Consider the following 22,162-nt stretch of genomic DNA (forward strand, 5'->3'; position numbering starts at 1 on the left):
TTATTGGGCTAGGGATGTAGCTTGCTGTAGAGCACCGTGCATGTATCAAGCTCCAGATTAAATCTTCATAGTTTTTAGGCAGAGCTGAAAATGTACACTGGATCAATGTACTAGCTTTGTACGTGGCATCTCGGAGAAGATTTGAGGTGCATCAATTTTGAGACACTTTTTCCTCCAGACAATGTAATCTATTCAGATTCATTTCTTGCAGCTGTGCTAGCAGTAGCAGATACCATTCTTATAATAATTACAATGAACCATAGTGGCTGGTAATCTCAAATCCACTTGATTTGATCATCTTTGCAGGGGTTTCTAAAATGAGATTTCATACAAGGTCAAAAACCCATGGTTGCCAACCCATTTGGAGGATCCGTTGAGTGCCATTCTGTTGGATTTCTGCTATTTTATTTTTATATAGCATGACAAACGGATTGCACATGTCAGACCAATACAATTATGAACTTGAACATTGAAAAAAACAGTGTTTTCCCCAAACATTTAGCAAGAATTACAGAATCATATAAAATTTTCCGATTGGAAATTTCTCTAATATCACTAAAAGATGATATTTCATGTTTTGAGGATCAAACTATTCCAAGAAGATACCAAAGGTTCAGGCTCTGTGAACAATCTGGGTAATGTTGGTTATTTTCATAGGACTATTAACAGCATTGACATAAAGGTAACCCAATTCTTGTTAAATATTACAATGGGTTTCTTGATGAGAATTTGCTTTAAAAGGTCTTGAGTTTTGGGTGGTTATGGTGGTAAATAGCAAACATATCTGTAATATCATAATGCAAACTCTGCCTCTTTTATATGTGTGTTTCAACACTGCATGTGAATGCATGTGGATTAGTTTGTCACATGACAACTTCATGAAGTGTGTTTTGGTATTCTGATAAACAGTATAGTAATGTCCTTTTAAAGTCTATAGTCGAAGAGATCTAAAAATGTTTTTTGGTGGGAGATGTTGTTATAGGTATCAGCTACCTCTGACTTTTCATCTTAAATCTCTTATCAAAATATTGATCAAAGCCGAAGCGAGTCTTTCTCTAGCTCTTGCAGATGTATACAGAAAAAGCAGTAGATTTTTTTATTAGGAATAATGTCTGCGAAATACAAAAAAGAAATCCAGTACTTAATACTACATATAATTACGGCAGCAAGGATTGCCTTTGCCCAGAAATGGAAAAACAAATTAATTCCAAACGAAGATGAAATAATAAGAAAGGTTATGAATTGTGCTGAAATGGACAAACTAACTAAATAATATAAGGTGGACGGTATCGATTGATAATTGCTAATAGAAAGAACAGGAAGTTCCTGTTCGTATTGTATTGTATAAATGCGGTGTACGTCTAAATTTTGTCTGTGTGTATTTTACATGTTTGTTAATAAAAATCTTTTAAAAAAAAAAGCAGTAGAGCATTTGTTGAAAATGAGAGGTCAAACATTTATAGGCAGAGCTCTGATTCTTTTGGTCCGCTATTAACTGGGATTCTATGTAGACACTTGCCAGCAAAAAAAGGCCCAAGCTTGCTGGCAGAGAAATCAAATGCACACAAAGGGGCTGCTTACCTCTGACATCCATAGCAGCCATTTCTTTGTCCCCGTCCCCCACCCCATATCTACACAAACACCAGAAACAACAAACCATTCCATGAGCCAAACAGATTCTAGAAAGAATCTGGAACAGTCTCCAGTGTATATACTTACCTTTTCAGGTAGCTGCGCTTCTACTTCCTTCTTTAACCTTCTCAGTAGGAAGGGGCGCAAAACTTTGTGCAAACGACGGATAATTAGAATAGTTTCTTCCTCATTCAAATCCACCTGTATAAAAAACACATAAATTCAAGGAAACACCAATATTTAAAATACCATTCATTAATTATATATCCACAGTTATAAAAATGTATATATATATATATATTACCGTATTTTTCGGAGTATAAGACGCACCGGAGTATAAGATGCACCAAGGTTTTGAAGAGGCAATTTTTTTTTTAAAAAGTAGGTAGATAGAGGGAGAGAGAAATACAGTAGGTAAGTAGGGACAGAGTAGTTAGTTAGGTAGGTAGATAAAGGGAGAGAGAGAGAGAGAGAGAGAAATAGAGAGAGAGAAATACAGTAGATAGATAGGGAGAGAGAGAGAGAGAGAAGGTAGGTTGGTAGGCAGAGGGCTAAAGAGAGAGAGAGAAATACAGTAGGTAGGAAGAGAGAGTAGGTAGGTAGAGGAATAGAGAGAGAGAAAGAGAGAGAGAGAAATAGAGTAGTTAGGTAGGGAGAGAGAGGGTAGGTAGGTATGTAGGTAGATAGAGGGGGAGAGAGAAAGAGAAAGAGAGAAATATAGTAAGTAGGTAGGGAGAGAGAGAGTAGGTAGGTAGGTAGGTAGGTAGGTAGATGTTTCCAGGTGTATTTATCCATGTGCTGGAGAAGGAAATAGCTGACAATCTGCAGCACCTAAGACTTTGTTTCTGCTGGCACAGCACTTGGATCAATCTAATTCTCATCATCAATCAGTTAAAAAACTTTCCAAAAGGGGAAAAAATGTTTTTGCACTCTGCAAACCTCCCAAAAACGGCCCGTATTTCACAAAAATGGGCCCATTTTTTCCCCAAAAAGAGGCATGAATAGCCTTGGGGTGGGGTGGGGGGCTTGCCGAATGCTCCTGGTAGGGGGGGCAAAAATGAGCAAAAAACGTGCATGCATAGCCTTACGGCGGCTTATAGAGTGCTGCTGGGGGCTGGGGGGCAAAAAAGGGCCCATTTTTCATTCATTTCTGCTCTCCCCAGCCCCCAGGAGCTCTCTGAAAGCCTTCTAAACAGCTATGCACGGCCATTTTGGTGAAGGGGCGGGGTTTCAGGAGGCAAAAAAATGCTGTATTTGTTGTATAAGACACACCCAGATTTTCAGCCTCTTTTTTGAGGGAAAAAGGTGCGTCTTATACTCCGAAAAATATGCATCTTATACTCCGAAAAATACGCTATTTCATTGATTCTTCTCCAGCTTTCTAAACCTAACATGTTGCCTTCAACAATGAATGACCAATCAAATGACTAAATTTAAATACTGTCTATGAAGCTGCTTTGGGTAACTGTTTATCAATAATCTATTCAAAAACAAAACTCATTTCAAAAAAATTCAACCATAAAATCCCAATGTTTGGGCAACGCTATACTTTACTACTATAATCAGATTATTTGGAGTTGTGTACAATAGGTTATTATGATACACTGATGAATCCACCACAAAGAGTAAGAAAATTCTGTTCTTAAGTGGAACAGGCTACCCTGCACAGGAGAGACTGCAATATCTGAGGCAGACTGCCATTGTTCAGACAGAACCCTGTTGTGGCCCAGTAGGAGCCGTTGGAGCTGCCACCAGACTCCGACAGCGAGGGGCCCTACGAGTCGGCTTTGGAGGACCCTGGACAGGATTCTGACTCTGAGCAGGGTGCAGAGAGGCTGGTTGGCCACCAGGAGGCACCTGAGCTTTGGACCAGTGGGGAGGAGACAAGGGAGTTGCTCCTAGATGCCCACCACCAGAGAGCTAATAGGCGTAAGGAGCAATTACGCAGTTACAGGAGGTAATTGCACTCAGCTGGTGGTCATTAGGCTCCTCTCCAAACTATAAAAGGACTGTTGTGCACACACCCCTTTTGCAGAAGTCAAAGCAGGAACTAATGTTGGAGAACATTATTGTGAGCTTGGCAGGCTGGATTGCTGCCACGGCTTATCTGTACTGGATTGCTGCCCAAGCTTGTCTCTGCCGGTTTGCTGCCAAGGACCTCTCTGTCTGTTAAATGCCGTAACTTATCTTTGGCTCGGAGTGTATGGGTGTGGGACGAGTGGGGGTCAGAACAGAACCCACTGGAGGGTTCTGCAGAACTTCACAAGGCCTTAGTTGAAGAACAGAGTTAGATGCTTCTTTCGGCCCTTACCTTTTCTCCAGTCATGGCAAATGGAGCATTAAACCACTGTTCAAACGTGCTACAACTTTTGAAGATAGTTGGAAGGAGGAAATTGAGCAGAGCCCATAATTCTGGTAGCTTATTTTGTAGTGGAGTTCCGGTCAGCAGCAAACGACGTGGGGCTACGTAGTGTGTGTTCAGAACCTGGGTTAGCTTGCAATGGTGATTCTTCATCCGGTGACCTTCATCAACAATCATGTACTTCCAACGAATCTGACAATATGAGTTTGGCAGTTGTAAATATTTGCCTGAATTGCAGAATAACAAAACTTCTTTGCCCAGGACACATTCTTATTGTAAAGACACGAACTGTCTGAGTTAGGTTGCTACCGATTTTGGCTTAAAAAATGTTATTAAGTAAACAGTATATATATCCCGAGAGGGGTGAAATAGGAGTCCTCAACATGCCATTAATTTATTTATTCCGTTTCACAAATGCTAGCAAAAATATTAAAGAAGGAAAAATAAAATCATCTCATTTGTACAGGCTATAACAAAACACTATTTTTAGAATAACTCATTTAACTCAAAACTGATAAAAAAATATTCATTTATAATTTGGTAGATCTTGAGACTGGCAAACAACCCCAGTTCCACAGTTTGCCAAAGCTAGGCTTAGTTGAGATATCACATGCTCCTTGAATTTAATCACAGCCATGAAGTTGTGATTCAGTTATTACAAACCAATCTTTGAAAATTTGTTGGAATGCTGCTAAGCAACCTGCAGAAAATCAGCAGAAGCACATCCAACACATTCACATACACACATTCTATCACTTCCTGCCTCCTCCCACTTTCTACCCCCCCAAACTAGTAATAGACTAAAGCAGTGTTTCTCAACCTTGGCAACTTGAAGATGTCTGGACTTCAACTCCTAGAATTCCCCAGCCAGCATTCGCTGGCTGGGGAATTTTGGGAGTTGAAGTCCGGACATCTTCAAGTTGCCAAGGTTGAGAAACATTGGTCTAAAGTAAACAAAATAAAATCTGCTTGATTCCTGATGATTACGCAAACACGCCCATGTTATCCTTTTGGTTACCACATGGAATTCATTTGCCACTGATCTCTTTCAGAATGTTTTCACAACTTCCTAGGTTAATCTTAAAACACTCAAAGTACATATAAATGTATTGGCATTTAGCACTGGGACACAGATAATGCTTGCCTGAATAACCCACAGACAATGCACATTAATGCTATTTCCTTACTGCTCGCTGCCATTGTTCTATGATTGTATATTTATACATTTATGGTATTTTTCTGTTGTTCTACATCAGTGTTTGTCGAAACTTTGCAACTTTTCCTCCCAGCCAGCATGGGAGTTCAGGTCAGATATTGTAAAGCTGACAAGTTTGAAAAACACGGTCCTAAATCAATTTCTTCTCAGTTGCCTTTTAAGAAAAAAAAATTATAAGTAGAACCACATTAATAAAAATATATAGCAACAGGGAACTCTCACTTTTGCAAGAATGTGTTTATCTTTGATGATGTATTCATATGTAGTAAGCAAAACATTAAACTTTCCACTTCGAAGCTGAGGTACAAATGCCCGTCTTGCAGCTGGAGAGCCCTAAAAAAAGCACACACACAAACACAAAAACTAAGTATATGTTTTGATATTTAATCTATGCTCTTTATTTGCATGTACGACCATGAAATGAATTGACTGATCTACTTTATAAACTTTCCACATGATAGGGAAGCAAATCAGTAGCCCAGAGAAGGGCTTGGAATTAAACTTCACAGAAGATTTTGTAGACCAGGCTGAGCCCGAGGGAGGGGTCAAACACGTCATCAGTAGAGAAATAGTAATTGGTATAGATTGCAAGATTTATTTAATGATTGATTTAATCTTTAATAAAACAAAGATGTAATCTTTTGATTGTCGTCTTTTGGTCAGAAATACCTAAATCATTTCAATTAACTGCAATTCCAGTCATTTAGTGTATTGTGGTTCTGTTCCAATTAATGTGTTTATTTGCATCTGTAGACATTTGCAAGTATGTGCAAATGTTCCTTTTTTCCTTACATTCTTATATCACCTTTATTCCAGGAATTCACAGTGGCATCCACAGTCCAGTTTTTCCCCATAACAACATTGTTGTGAGGTAGGCTAGATTGAGAGAGGACGCGTGGCCAAAACTCACACAGTGAACACCACCTTCCTTCTATCTGGCAACGTGTAACTAGGTAGATCGAAGTCTAGCCTTGAATGCCTCTCTTATCTCCAGCACATTTCCCTTAACCGTTAGTTGGCCAGATTCTTGTAGAGAGTTTAAGCTTGAAATAAATCTTCATACACATTTGAACAGCCTGAATATCGTGATTTCCTGGGTGCTTGACATTTTTGGACAGAAGAATAAGCTTTGTGGGGGCTGGCTGAACAGTTTGAAAAGCTAAGAGGGAACATGCAGAATTGAGGAGAAACAGGAACATGAAAAATTTTAAAAAAGGAAAACCTGAGGAGAAAAGGGAAGCAGAGGGTCAGGAACAGAGGTGGGTTCCTACCAGTTCGCACCTATTCGGTAGAACCGGTTCGTCAAATCTACCGAACCGGTTAGAAGAGGTTCCACCAGTGGACCCGGAAAGCAGGCCACACCTACAGAAGAGGTCCCAAAATTTTTTGAAACCCACCACTGCCACACACACACAGAGACAGACAGACTGACACAGAGAGAGAGAGAGAGAAAGAGAAAGAAAGGAAGAAATAAATAAAGGAAAAAAAAAGAAAAAAGAAAGAAAAAGAGTGAGAGAGAGATGAAAGAAAAAAAGAAAAAAGGGACAGAGAGACAAAAGGAAGGAAAGAGAGAGAAAGAAAGAAAACACATGGCCGGCAAGCCACTCCCACCAGGTCACATGGCTGGCAAGCCACTCCCACAAAGGAGGCCACACCCACAGAGTAGGTTCCAAATTTTTTTGAAACCCACCACTAGTCAGGAACTAAAAAGCTGATTGGAGGTGGAAGATCTGATGAAGACATTCAGGCCTTACACACAGGAGTGATACAGCAATGAGATACTTTTATCCATACATCCAAGGACAGAGAATAGCACTGAAATGCCACTTCAGATCACGACAAAGAATATGAAAATCCCAATCTCGATATTTACCTTATATGAGACTTTAACCACAGAAGGAGCCCACTTATCAAATTCATAGGCCCAATTTGATAGAGTTCTAAAACAGAAAAAAAGTGAAAAATTCCATTTTATACAAAATATCTTCTGATTTCTTTGAAGAATTAAAAAAGATCTCGTAACCATATGCTTAATGAATAAAAACCTGTGCACTCAAATTCTATGTATTTATTTTAAATTAATAATTTATTTTAATAGAAGATGGAACAAGATGAACAAATATCAATAAACAAAGGATTTGCAATTATAAAATGTAAAATTCACTATTTCATTAATTCATTAATGTACACAGCTAAGTTCATTGTATCATTTGAAGAAATAACTAAAAACTGTAAAGGTGCAAACATTAAAGTTAATATTGCTGTCACCATTATTTGTCATTCTTCCAAAAAGAAGCAACTTTTTAGAAGTGTAACACAAAACTGTAGTCGTATCTGCTGACTGATCAGATGGACTCTATCAGTGCCATACTTCCCCCCCCCCCCCATGCAGCAGTTCTTATCATTTAACTAAATGAATTAAATTATTTCAGTCTTACAAAATTAATGTACATTAAATAACTATATGAAGCACAAATGTTTTAAGTTATGTAAAATCTTTGGTTGCCAATTTCTTTGGTAGTTAAGTTTCTTCTCAAGTAAAGCATTTGTCCAAAGCGTTTTCATTTCTCAAAAGTTTTACCCTTTTTTAACCAAGTCATTTAAATTAAAAAAAACAATAGCAATAGGAGTTCGACTTATATACCGCTTCATAGGGCTTCCAGCCCTCTCTAAGCGGTTTACAGAGTGAGCCTATCGCCCCCAACAACAATCCGGGTCCTCATTTCACCCACCTCGGAAGGATGGAAGGCTGAGTCAACCTTTGAGCCGGTGAGATTTGAACCGCCGAACTGCAGAACTAGCAGTCAGCTGAAGTGGCCTGCAGTGCTGCACGGTTCCACCACAAAACCGTGTTCGACTAAAGCGCGCTTGACGAAACCGCGTACCTGACGTCATCACAGCGCGACGAAAAAAGCACGCTGTGAGCGCTAAAGCTAAAATTAACCCCTAAACCTAACCCTAACCCCCCGAAACCTAACCCTAACCCTTAACCTAACCCTAAACCTAACCCTAAGCCTAACCCTTAACCTAACGCTAAACCTAAACCTAACCCTTAACCTAACCCTAACCCTTAACCTAACCCTAAACCTAACCCTAACCCTTAACCTAACCCTAACCCTAACCCTTACCTTAACTTGAATCGGCTTGCTTTCAAAGCGCTTTTTAAAGCGCCCTTTTTTCTCCACGGTCGCTGTTGTCACGCTGCTGATGACATCAGCGACGCACTTTAATCGGGTGCGCTTTAGTGGACCGCGGTTTTGTCGTGCCACGGTGCTGCACTCTAACCACTGCGCCACCTCGGCTCTAACCCATTTGAATGGGGCAGACAAGCCAGGAGTAGGTTTCTCAACCACAGTCAGTGAACGCCAACATGTATAATGCCTGAACCAAACTTATAAATTCTACTCATTCATAATAAAAAAAAAACTTTCTCAGACATTGTTATTATTGTTGAACTTTGTTATCTTTTCACTGCTCGCTCTCTGGAACAGTTACAGCAGCACATCACACGATGCTAAAAGCTAAAAACTATAAAAGGATTTTCCTGATGTCATTCGGAGTTCAGGCCTTTGTCTCTGAACTTGCGCAATAAACTTTTCCCTTCTCTAAAGAGCTGGCTTCTGTGTCCTATCTTTCCCACAACATTTCAGTCACGTGTTCCTGGGCCACAGATTTCCGAAAGCTTTATTTATTTTCCCTATTAAATTACATCCCACTAACACTTCAATCAACACGTATTAATAGTGCTTTTTTCACGGATACAGATAGTCTCAAAGTTCCCCACCTGTCTTCAAGGTATACTTACGACAGAGGTACTATGATGAGGAAGGGTCCGTTGATTCGTTTGTGCTCCATGAGGTATGTAATTAAAGCAATGGTCTGGATTGTCTTACCCAGGCCCATTTCGTCGGCCAGGATGCCATTGAGATTGTTATTGTACAACGATACCAGCCATTCTAAACCTTTGATCTGCGGGCGGGAAAAAGGAACGCAAAGACATTATGGAGCCTACAAAGAGAAAACGGTGGCCTTGTTCTATAGAGCAGCTCAAAACACTGAAATTTCCACATCTGGGCTCAGCCAAACGGTCAGGACTTGCTCTCTGATTCTTACCTGATACTGTTTGAGGACACCGTTCACCATGAGGGAGGACTGTTTGTCCACCCTTTCAGTGACTGCGTGAGCCACAGCATAGTAAGACTGCAACCCCCTGGCCAGGGCCTGAGACACACCATACTCATCATCAACGTCTTGCTTGGCGTTCCTAAGAAAAGATTTTAAGGGAGTGAGAAAGACAGAAGAGGAGTGTTAACTTTACTGGCGCTTTAATTGCTGTCGTAGGGGAGTTCAAAGGAGATTACTTCTTGCTAGGTGTGGGAGACCAGAAAATAACCTCACAAGGATTGACTTATCTTTTAGGGTTTAATTGTGTATGTATGGGTTTAAAAAAAAAAAACTTACTGTTTAAAAAAAATCACTTGACAGATTATCCCTCCTCGCTACCATCTATTTTAGGGGCAGAGCCGTGGAGATTTACATTCTCTATTTTAGTTCTGAGGCTTCAATTTCTTAGAAAAAATTCTGTTTGGGCCTTTAGACCAGTGTTTCTCAACCTTGGCAACTTGAAGATGTCTGGACTTCAACTCCCAGAATTCCCCAGCCAGCATTTGCTGGCTGGGGAATTCTGGGAGTTGAAGTCCGGACATCTTCAAGTTGCCAAGGTTGAGAAACACTGCTTTAGACAACTGGCAACTCAGATCTCAGACCTGCTCTGGATTTCTCCTCTCCGGTTTTGGATAGATATGATTAAAGTTCTAGCTTTGTGAAAGGAAAAGGGGCGCCAGTAACATAATGGGGAATGTTAACAGCTAAATTTTGTACTACGCTATCGATTCTTTCTTTCAGGATCATTCAAGAACCTGCTTCCTTGCTGGGTAACTGACTGGAATCTCCAGTGAAGTTGTCCTGCTCCAGACTGATTGTTCCTGGAACCTCTGAATAATACCTAAAGCTGGGGACATTTCCCATCACTTGTCTACTAGAGTCTTCCTAGTTCTTTCTTGAAGAAAGGCCTGAGGAAGAACCAGAGAATGCAGATGGTCTTGGTGGGAGCTGCTCCACTTCAAGGAAGCAAAGCTTGGTCCTTGTTGCTAGGCAGCACATGTTCTCCTCATGGTAACCACGGAATCATTAAAGAGTGGCAGACAGAATGGACATTTTTTCCCCTTCTTCTCTTCAAGTCTTCCCAAATCAACAGTCCTTTATTATGCATAATTACATAACTTTTCATTTATTATTAGTTTGCCAAGGAGTGCTGCTGTCAAGAGAAAGAAGGTGTCTCTAATAAAGAACAACTATAGTTTCAGAACCTAGGATCCACAGCGGCATCTATTTCTGCATTAATATGAAGAAGAAGAAGACGAAGAAGAAGAGGAGTGAGAAGCGAGAAGGGAGAAGGAGAAGAAGGAGAAGGAAGAAGAAGAAGAAGAAGGAAGAAGAAGAAGAAGGAAGAAGGAAGAAGAAGGGAGGAGGAGGAAGAAGAAGAAGAAGGAGAAGGGAGAAGGAGGAGGAAGAAGAAGAAGGAGAAGAAGAAGGGAGAAGGAGGAGGAGGAGGAGGAGGAGGAGGAAGAAGAAGAAGAAGAAGAAGAAGAAGAAGAAAAGGGAGAAGGGGGAAGGAGGAAGGAAGAAGAAGAAGGAAGAAGGAAGAAGAAGAAGAAGAAGGGAGAAGGAGGAGGAGGAAGAAGAAGAAGAAGAAGGAGAAGGAGAAGAAGGAGGAGAAGGAGGAGGAGGAGGAAGAAGAAGAAGAAGAAGGAAGAAGAAGAAGAAGGAAGAAGGAAGAAGAAGGGAGGAGGAGGAAGAAGAAGAAGGAGAAGGGAGAAGGAGGAGGAAGAAGAAGAAGAAGGAGAAGAAGAAGGGAGAAGAAGGAGGAGGAGGAGGAAGAGAAGGGGAGGAAGAGGAAGAAGAAGAAGAAGAAGAAGAAGAAGAAGAAGAAGAAGAAGAAGAAGAAGAAGAAGAAGAAGAAGAAGAAAAGGGAGGAGGAAGAAGAAGAAGAAGAAGAAGAAGAAGGGAGAAGGAGGAGGAGGAGGAGGAAGAAGAAGGAAGAAGCAGGAGGAGGAAGGAGGAGGAGGAGGAAGAAGAAGAAGAAGAAGAAGAAGGAAGAAGGAGGAAGAAGAAGAAGGAAGAAGGAGGAGGAGGAGGAGGAGGAATAGCTGGGATAGCACTTTTCTTAACTGCTACCCTACTACGGTAACTATGCAATTGTGTTTAGCCATTTTGCTACTCCTTTGCAATAGAGACTGCGTAAGAAGGAGGGCGGGGGGGGGGGATCATCTACCTTATCTCTTTCTCTTTCTGCCATTTTGTATTCTGGCAGGCTATAATCCCCTAGGGACTATTTCCCCTATGGAACCAAAGGGAATGCCAACCTCTAAGAGGCTTCCAAATTCTACTCTTCCCAAGGCAGAAGGTGGGTCTTTTCTAGTGTCGGCTGCCCTCCTTCACTTAGGGGAGATGTTATGTGTGCATCCACCCTCCTTTTTCACCTCTCTTGAAAGGGGATGCCAAAGGAACCGACCCAAAAAAAAAACAATCCACCCCCTGTACGAGTCTTACTCGATAATGTGCCTTGCATCCACTTCTGAGACATCATCACTGTCTGGATCTGGAATCTTTTTCTTCTCCTCTACAGGGAGAGTAGACTGAGCGGGCTGCGGTTGTTCTTCCTCTTCCTCCTGCCACGAACCAAAGTAACTTAATGTAACTTACAATAACTTGCCACTGAAGGATCACCCCATCAGTTCTACTCATTGGCCTTCAAAGCCCTTCATGGTTTAGGACCTGGCTACCTGAGAGACCGCCTCCTGCCATTTACCTCCCAACGACCAATAAGATCACACAGATTGGGCCTCCTCCGGGTGCCGTCGGCCGGTCAATGTCGGTTGGTGGGTCCCCGGGGAGGGCCTTCTCTGTAGCTGCGCCGGCCCTATGGAACGACCTCCCCGTAGAGATCCGGACCCTCACCACTCTTCCGGCCTTCCGTAAAGCCACGAAGACCTGGCTATTCCGGCAGGCCTGGTTGATTAGAATCCAGCCCCACTCCAACTGTATGCATGATGTTGATATTTTTAACACTTGTATTTTATTTTAAATTTTTTAATATATGTTTGTCTTCCCTGTAAGCCGCCCAGAGTCCCAAGGGAGTGGGCGGTATACAAATGCTAATAAATTGGAAATTCTCCTTCTGGTCACCTTAAGATGTTAGCAGCAGCAGCAGCAAAAGCAAAAGGGGGGGGGCAGGAGGAGGTGCAGGGCCATCCATTTCCTTTAAAATGTTATTTTTAAGCTGTCTGTTATAAAAATTTTCTAATTTTCTTTGGTCCCTGGATGTGCATTTTCTCCTCTTTCCACATCACCCCCCCTTTTTTTTCTCTTTCGTGACATTTATTAGATAGAAATAGGGACCATCCAATTGCAACTCAAAAAAAATTCTCAGTGTTTTTGGATGAAGATTGGGGTAAAAACTGAGAATAGTTCAAGTCACCCGTTAACCAAACAAAAGGGAAAACATTTCACATAAACAATAACAGGGCATTAAATGCCTGCGTTAGAAGCAATATAGTCTCAATTAAGAAAGGAGACTGGAGAAAGATTTAAACCAGTGTTTCTCAACCTTGGCCACTTGAAGATGTCTGGACTTCAACTCCCAGAATTCCCCAGCCAGCGAATGGGGCCACTGATTTAAACCATTATATTCCGTCTCACAGAAAAGGATTGATTTTAGATTGGGTGAGTCTTATTATCCTTTGCGATTAGTAATACAGATAGAAAATTAGTACAGGCTCTCTGCACTGTCTTTGCTTAAAGGTTCAGCTATGTTTGCTAGTAAGTTGTGTCTCCTTTACTCCTTTCTCATGCGAATGCTGGCTGGGGAATTCTGGGAGTTGAAGTCCAGACATCTTCAAGTAGCCAAGGTTGAGAAACACTGGTTTAAACCGTTATATTCCGTCTCCCAGAAAAGGATTGATCTTACATTGTGTGTGTCTAATTATCTTTTGCGATTAGTAATACAGATAGAAAATTAGTACAGGCTCTCTGCACTGTCTTTGCTTAAAGGTTCAGCTATGTTTGCTAGTAAGTTGTGTCTCCTTTACTCCTTCCTCATGTGTAATTTCTCACATGCATCTCCACTAATAATGGTACAACGCAAGGAGAAGAATGACTCACTGGAGATACAGTTTAATCCTGCTGGATTGATTTATACCAGTGATGGAGAACCTTTTTTGATTCGTGTGCCAAAAGCGGAGGGAGCGCCGGGGGGGGGGGGGGGGTCGTGCATGGGCATGTCTCCAGAGGCTGTTTTCGCCCTCCCCAGGCTCCTATAAAGCCTCTGGAGCCTGGGGAGGGTGAAAAAAGCACGCCAAAAACGGGGGGGGGGGGAGTGCTGGTTATGCAAGCACGCGTGCTGGGGTCGTGCGCATTGCATTGAGTGTGGCACGCCCACACATGACCCCAGTATGCATGCGCGCATGACCAGCACGCCCGCCCATTTTTGGCATGCTTTTTTCACCCTCCCCAAGCTCCATAGGCTTCGTTAGGAATATAATCGGTTGGGTTGGCAATATATAAATCATGTAACAATGCTGTACCGGTTTCTTTAAATCATGCTGTAAATGTGATTGGTTGCTGTTTCCTCAATCGGCCATAAGATGGAGCCAGAATCACTATTAGATGCTGATCTGATCTGAGTGTTTGGAAGCTGGCTGTTAGAAGTGACGTATAGTGATCAGCGTGAGCTATTGTAAGTTTTGCAACTGCTACCAAACTTTGTGTACCGGACTGTTTGTATGATTATGGACTATGTTATTTGGATTATTCCCTTAACTGAAAGACGTTGATGACTGACTGCCTTAACCGTGTATGACTTGGACTGTTTGATGGACTCTGATACCTCTATTTCCACGAAAGTAAAAGCCTATTTAAACTGCAGTGTCTCTGCTGGTTTGTGTGTTCTCCAACATTACTCTCACAACGCTTCTCTGAACGGACTCGCTCTCCTAACGGTGAACTTACCTAACAGGCTTTATAGGAGTCTGGGGAGGGCGAAAACAGCCTCCCCAGAGGCCCTCCAGAGGCTTCCTGGAGCTTCCCTGAAGCCTCCGGAGCACAAAAATACGGCCTTATGGGCAAACCGAAAGTTCACGAATGTAACTGAAGGCTCTGGAGGGCTAAAACCGGCCCTACGAGCAAACCGGAAGTCCGTTCCTGAACTTCCGGTTTGCCCATAGAGCCGTTTTTTGCGCTCGGAAGCTTCAGGGAAGCTCCTGAAGCCTCCAGATGGTCTCGGGGGCGGGGGGAGGACTGTTTTCATCCTCCCCAGGCTCCTTTAAAGCCTCTGGAGCCTGGGGAGGGGGAAAATGGCCTCAAAAGAAGGCCGAAGTCAGCTGGCCAGCGTGCATGTGACAGGGCAGGGCAACGCCTTGGGTGCTCTGACAAATGGCACCGCGTGTCGCCTGTGGCACATGTGTCATAGGTTCGCCATCCCGGATTTATGCTGTACTTAAGTGAAAAAAGCAAAATGCAATGGGAAGTAGGAACTGCTAGTTAACTTTTGTTTTCCTGATGACAAGACAAGATGTCAAGAAAGCTCTATCTGAATAAAGGTAAGATTAGATAAAATGCATCAAATGGTTCTTATCAAAATTCTTTTCAATCCAGGATAAAAAATGCTTCAAACATAACACATACGTCTGATTTTGATCTAAACAGAACAAATGGATCAAGATAACATTTCTCCTCACCTCTTCTTCCTCCTCTGATCCACTGTCTTCGCTGTCAGATCTTGGTGCTACTTCATATCTATTTAAATAATTACGACATTGTGAATTATTATAGAGAAATACCCCTGACAGGCCAAGTCTGTTAGAATCACTCCTTCCTTCAAAATCATTGGGAAACTGGGAGAAAGATGAAGGAAGAAGGAAAAAGGAAGATGAATTCAGTTCAGTCTAATGGTTAAGATACTGGGCTAGAAACCAGGAAAGTATGAGTTCTAGTCCCAACTTAGCCACGAAAGCTGGCTGGATGATCTGTGCTCTACATGGGGCAGCCCTTGAAGAGCATTCGGAGACTTCAGCTTGTCCAGAATGCAGCCGCGCGAGCGATTGTGGGTGCACCTCGGTTCACCCATGTAACACCTATCCTCCGCGAGCTGCACTGGCTGCCTATTGGTCTCCGGATACGCTTCAAGGCGCTAGTCGTCACTTATAAAGCCCTTCATGGTATTGGACCTGGGTACTTGAGAGACCGCCTGCTGCCAATTGCCTCCAATAGACCGATTAGATCCCACAGATTAGGCTCCTCCGAATTCCATCCGCCGGCCAGTGTCGACAGGCGACTACCCGGAGGAGAGCCTTCTCTGTGGCTGCTCCGACCCTCTGGAACGAGCTCCCCGTGGAGATTCGAACCCTCACCACCCTCCAGGCCTTCCGCAAAGCCGTTAAAACCTGGCTGTTCCGACAGGCCTGGGGCTAAAGAGCTGCTGCCCCTGTTTCGAATGGTATGACTGTTGTGTGTTTTTAAATTATGTATTGTCATGTTTCGTTTTTTATTTTTTGTCTGTACCCCCCCCCCTTCCCTGATTTGATTTGTTAGCCGCCCTGAGTCCCCTTTGGGGGAAAAGGGCGGCATATAAATATAATAAAATGAAATGAATGAATGAATGAATGAGGGGGTAGAAAGTGGGAGGAGGCAGGAAGTGATAGAATGTGGGTAGATGAGTAGGTTGGATGTGCTTCTCCTGATTTTCTGCAGGTTGCTTAGCAGCATTCCAACAAATTTTCAAAGATTGGTTTGTAATAACTGAATCACAACTTCATGGCTGTGATTAAATTCAAGGAGCATGTGATATCTCAACTAAGCCTAGCTTTGACTCCAGACACAAAGTCCATTGCAACTTCAACAACTTCTTTAGCAACACATAACAGGCTACTCAGTCTTCACAAGCTTGAGGGCACCCACTCCACTGCAATTGCTATGATTGATTGATTTATTTTTTAAAAAAAGAAATGCAAGGAATAAACATATTTGCATATCACTTGTTCTTAGGGGAAATGTAACAGTGAATTCCGCAAGCGACTTACCCAGGATTCATTTCTAACCAGGTATCCAGCTGCCCAGCCTTTGGTGCATCTGTGCCAGTAAGAATTTTCCCACTTTCGACATGAATCACTTTCACAGGGATGTCGCTCATCTGGCTGGTTTCATCTAAAGGCTGGACGAAATACGACAATACGTTAAAATGCATTTTTCACATAAAGCATGATTCTAAAGCAGTACAATTCTAATCTCATTTAATATTGGACCTCATGAAATGGAGGAAGAAAAAAAAAAGTATTATGGTTAACCCAGTGGTGGGATTCAGCCAGTTCGCACCTATCAACAATGAATTGCAGAAGGGAATGAAAATGAATTCCAACTTAATAAAACAAGCACTATCTATATAAGTCATATAAATTGCCTTCTATAAACCCTTCTAAACACACATTTAAAATTGTCCTTAGAAGTCTAGATAAGATGGAAACATTTTTCTCCTGTCCATCTTCTCTTAATCCATTCCTTTGTTCATTCTCAAAACAAGAGAATAAATTTGTCCAATTCAAGGAATGGCATGAAAGAGAATGTTATTGAGTTAGTGACTTACCGTAATCATAGAGAATCAACCTATCAACAATGACTACATATTGCAGAGGGGAATGAAAATGAACTCCAACTTAATTCTAAATAAAACAAGCACAATCTATATAAGTCATATAAATTGCCTAGTTAATTTCATTCAGAGGGTTCTATAGTGATAGATCGCTGATCTTTTACAGGTAGTCGACTTACAACAGTTCCTTAGTGACTGTTCAAAGTTACAATGGCACTGAAAAAAAGGACTTATGACCCTTTTTCACAGATACGACCAGTGGTGGGATTCAGCCAGTTCGCACCTATTCGGGAGAATCTCATCTCCTCCGAAATCCTAGCCTTACTTCACATTAATGTTGATGTTTGTTCTACTGGCAGAGGGAAGGAATGGGAAGGGAAACCATGGGAAGGAAACAAAACTAAGAGAATCCTCCAACTGCTTTCCTAAAAATGTCCAACATTTAATCTGTAAGGCAGTGGTGGGATTCAGCCGGTTCGCACCTATTCGGGAGAACCGGTTGGTAACTTTCTAAGCAGTTCGGAGAACCGATTATTGGAAGAAATCTCCTTTTGTTTTTTCCCCCACTTTACAGGGCTAATCCTGTAAGGAAGGCAGGAAGGAAACATTCTGGTGTTGTTTCTAGCCTAATCTTTATTGCCCTGCTTACAGAAACTGCCTCTCCGGTTAACCCTTATTACCATTGTAACAATGAAGGTGAAGCGCCCATCGACCTGAGTGACATTGACTTGGCCACGCCCACATGATCACATGACCACCAAGCCCCGCCTACCCAGCTGGTCATTAGGGCAGAGAACTGGTTGGTAAATTATTTGAATCCCACCACTGGGTTAAGCGTATGGCAAGGTTACTGCCACTGCAGAGGAGGACTCGCAGAAGACTTGCATAAATATCTTCGGTGAGATACAAACAAAAGTGTACTCTCTATTACAGATTAAAAGGTAAAGGTTCCCCTTGCACATATGTGCTAGTCGTTCCTGACTCTAGGGGGGGGGCATGCTCATCTCCGTTTCAAAGCTGATGAGCCAGCGCTGTCCGAAGACCTCTCTGTGGTCATGTGCCATGACTAAACACCGAAGATGCGCAGAACGCTCTTACCTTCCCACCAAAGGTGGGCCCTAGTTTTCTACTTGGCATTTGTATGTGCTTTCGAACTGCTAGGTTGGCAGAAGTTGGGACAAGTAACGGGAGCTCACTCCGTTATGCGACGCTAGGGATTCGAACTGCCGAACATTCTGATCAACAAGCTCAGCGTCTTAGCCATTGAGCCACTGCGTCCCTGAACTATCAGAGATTACGGAATTATAAATAGTGACATAAAAATGTGGGATGATTATAGAAAAAGTGTATATCAGATGTATCACCCCTTGCTTTTTTAAAAAAATGAATGCAAAAACATTTCACCAGTAGAGAAATAGTAATTGGTATAGATTGCAAGATTTATTTAATGATTGGTTTAATTTTTAATAAAACAAAGATGTAATCTTTTGATACTCGTCTTTTGGTCAGAAATACCTAAATCATTTCAATTAACTGCAGTTCCAGTCATTTAGTGTATTATGGTTCTGTTCCAATCAATGTGTTTATTTGCATCTGTAGACATTTGCAAGTATGCGCAAATGTTCCTTTCTTCCTTACATTCTTATATCACCTTTATTCCAAGAATTCACAGTGGCATCCACAGTCCTCTTTCCAGTTTTTCCCCATAACAACATTGTTGTGAGGTAGGCTAGATTGAGAGAGGATGAGTGGCCCAAACTCACACAGTGAAAACCATCTTCCTTCTATCTGGCAACTTGTAACTAGGCAGTCCTATTTTTTGAAGCCACAATTTTTGCTGATAATACTGATGGATAGATGAAGTATTACAGTTTTTGTCAGAATGCAGTAATTTCTAATTGTCAGAATATTCATGATACAAACTGGTCTAGAAAATATGTATTCCTACAAGAAACGTTTAGGAGAATCCACCAATTGGTGAAACTTTGATCCACCAATTGCAGTCTCTAAAGCAGGGTGTCAAATTTAAGAGCCGAGGTGGCGCAGTGGTTAAATGCAGCACTGCAGGCTACTTCAGCTGACTGCAGTTCTGCAGTTCGGCTGTTCAAATCTCACCGGCTCAGGGTTGACTCAGCCTTCCATCCTTCCGAGGTGGGTAAAATGAGGACCCGGATTGTTGTTGGGGGCGATATGCTGACTCTGTAAACCGCTTAGAGAGGGCTGAAAGCCCTATGAAGCGGTATAGAAGTCTAACTGCTATTGCTATTTGATTTCATTGAAGGCCGCATCAGGGTTGCATTTGACTTCGGTGTGGCTGGGCGTGGCCAGATCAATGTCACTTGTGTCGGGGGGCACCGGAGGTGGCCTGAGCACTCTGCCAGTGAAAATGGGTTCCCGAGCTCCATTTTCAGCTGCAACGGCCACCTGCAACCCTCTGCCAGCGAAAACAGAGGGTTTTCGCCTGTGGGTGGCCCTCCCGAGCTCCATTTTTGCTGGCAGAGGCACCACAAGCCGGTCCTTTGTTGTTTCCAGGATGGCCCCGCAGGCCATATCTAAGCACCCTGTGTGCTGGATCTGGCCCAAGGGACTTGGAGTTTGACAATCCTGCTCTAAAGCAATTTCCAACACCAGCTGCTTGCATCAGTGCATTCCACTTGCTAGACCAAATAAAAGCAGTTTCATAAGAAAGCAGGTACTCATTGTGCTATAAAATCCATGCACAATTTTATAGCGACAATTAAATTAGTTTGGGAGGAAGGAACCTTACTTCACCATCAGGTCCAATTGCTGGAGTCTGTCCTTCTGCAACCTCAGCCTTCTAAAAGAAATGAAGATCACGAAAAAATATCTATTACAATGTAATTTTAAAACAGAGAAGCATTTGAAAGGCATTTAGGTTACTTTTTCCAGTTTTAATTTACAAAAAAACCAACATTTTCATTCTGACACCAATTTAGATATTTGGACTTTTATATCATTAACGAAGAGAGGTTTATTTGAATATATTATTTTTATTTGGAAGTTCTCTGGTTCAGTTTTCTAATAAATTTTGTAGTGTAGGCCTCTCTCCAGGCCTTCTGAAAAGCCGTCAAAACTGGCTTTGCCGGCAGGCCTGGGGGTGATGAGTTCCCTCCCCTCTCGACTTGTATGGTTGTGTGACTCTTGCTTATTTTAATTATCTGTATTTCGTTTTATGTTCCCCTTTTTCCCCTTTTGAATTGTTCGCCGCCCTGAGTCCTCCTGGAGAAGGGCGGCATACAAATAATAAAATTCAATTCAATTCAGGTGGGCAATGCAGCATCAGTAGACACATAGTTTAATGCAGTGTTTCTCAACCTTGGCAACTTGAAGATGTCCGGACTTCAACTCCCAGAATTCCCCAGCCAGTGAATGCTGGCTGGGGAATTCTGGGAGTTGAAGTCCGGACATCTTCAAGTTGCCAAGGTTGAGAAACACTGGTTTAATGACATCTCAAATTGGTGCCAACGTTTACAAATAAAACCATAAAAGATGTATTATTAAACATGGCAGAAATTTCAGTCCCTGGAAGACTGACATGGGGCACATCTCAAACCAAAGATTTACACGGGGCTTGCCTTCTGAGTGATTTCACTGATCCGAACAGGTTGATTTAACTCATTTACCTTCTTTTTCTTCTTCTTCTTCTTCTCCTTTGCCACCTGTGCAGCCTTGTGCTGTCTCACCAGTTCTGTGAGGTTGGCCACATATTCATCTGTCTGCTGAAGCAGGTAGGCTAAGCGTTTATCTTTCTTTTGATCAATAAGCTTTCGGTACCCTTCTTCATCCTCAGCCTGTAAAATACACAGACGCAACTTATAATTTTCTGAAATTATACTGGAAGGAGTCATGTTAAATGATCAGCCAGATCCATTCTGCACACGGACGTAAAAAAATCCATACCATCAACCGGCGCATTCTCTCCTTCTCAATTCTCTCGTTCTCCTTCTTTTGTTCACGCTCCGTATTCGCGTGATAAGTGGCCACCGCCTTTGTCAGCTTCTGAATCTTGCCGGTGACTGATCGATGGTATTCTTTGAAATCCTTGGCATGCTGGAGAATGCTGTTGAGGTACTCCTAAAAAAAAAGAAGTTACCATATTTTTTGGAGTATAAGGCACACCGGAGTATAAGACGCACCAAGGTTTTAAAGAGGCAAATTAAAAAAAAAGTTTTTGCACTCTGCAAACTTCCCCAAAATGGCAGTTTTTTTGTGAAAAAGGGCCTGTCCTACCCCGCTCCCCCCATAAAAGGCATGAATTGCCTCTAGGGGGCTTGCAGAATGCTCCTGGGGGGGCGAGGGGGACAAAACCAAGCAAAAAATGGCATGTTTTCCGCAAAAAAGGGGCATGGATAACCTTTAGGAAGATTATAGAGTGCTCCTGGGGGTGGTGGTAAAATTGAGCGAAAAACGGGCCGTTTTTAGCTCGTTTCTGCCCTTCCCGGCCCCCAGGAGCTTTCTAAAAGTCTCCTAGAGGATCTGCACAGCCATTTTGGTGAAGGGGGCGGGGTTACAGGAGGCAAAAAAAATGCTGTATTCAGTGTATAAGACGCACCCAGATTTTCAGCCTCTTTTTTGAGGGAAAAGGGTGCGTCTTATACTCCGAAAAGTACAGTAATAGAAAATAGCTTAATGAATGAGCCATGCATGGGTTAGGGCAGTGCTTCTCAATCTCAGCGACTTTTGAGCTGTGTGGCTTTCAACTCCCAGGATTCCCCAGCCAACATGGCTGACTGGGGAATTTTGGGAACTGAAGTCCACATAGTTTCAAGTTGCTGAGATTACACTGGATTAGAGGTTGTTTGTATCACAAGCATGGTATCAGTAATTACATAGTATGCTGGTGTTAAGTCCTTATTCAAGGTTTTGGAAGATGTTTCACTGGCCACAGCCTAAGGCACATTTAGCTCATCCACATTTAACAATGGTTAGCTACTGTCCAAACATACATCTTTGTATCCTTTATTGATTACAATATATTTATTGACAAGCTAATAAATGTATTGCATTGATTATTTATCCACTCTGGCATCCTATTTCAGGTTGTCCTTAACTTACAACCATTGGTTTAGCGACTGTTCAAAGTTACCATGGCACTGAAAATATTTGGAAATGTTTATTCCATTTGTATGCCGCCCTTTTCCCGAGGGACTCAGGGCGGCTAACAAACAAAGATGGAGGGGAATACAAACAAGAAAACAAAAAGACAAACAAGTTAAAAACTCATCAA

At 42.2% G+C, this 22,162-nt stretch overlaps 1 protein-coding gene across 1 annotated transcript in view; it reads right to left on the reverse strand.

The window, feature by feature from the left end:
• Positions 1–22,162, reverse strand: part of LOC116504359 (transcription activator BRG1-like) — an 87,625-nt gene that overhangs the window by 34,798 nt on the left and 30,665 nt on the right. Inside the window, 12 exon segments of the mRNA XM_032211333.1 lie at positions 1,720–1,833; positions 3,944–4,186; positions 5,433–5,543; positions 7,084–7,150; positions 9,016–9,179; positions 9,324–9,474; positions 11,823–11,941; positions 15,008–15,065; positions 16,349–16,479; positions 19,682–19,732; positions 20,559–20,726; positions 20,836–21,009. Of these exon segments, the coding sequence (XP_032067224.1) occupies positions 1,720–1,833; positions 3,944–4,186; positions 5,433–5,543; positions 7,084–7,150; positions 9,016–9,179; positions 9,324–9,474; positions 11,823–11,941; positions 15,008–15,065; positions 16,349–16,479; positions 19,682–19,732; positions 20,559–20,726; positions 20,836–21,009 (1,551 nt within the window).

The sequence above is a fragment of the Thamnophis elegans genome, chromosome 2 (genome assembly GCF_009769535.1).
Source record: "Thamnophis elegans isolate rThaEle1 chromosome 2, rThaEle1.pri, whole genome shotgun sequence".
NCBI lineage: Eukaryota > Metazoa > Chordata > Lepidosauria > Squamata > Colubridae > Thamnophis > Thamnophis elegans.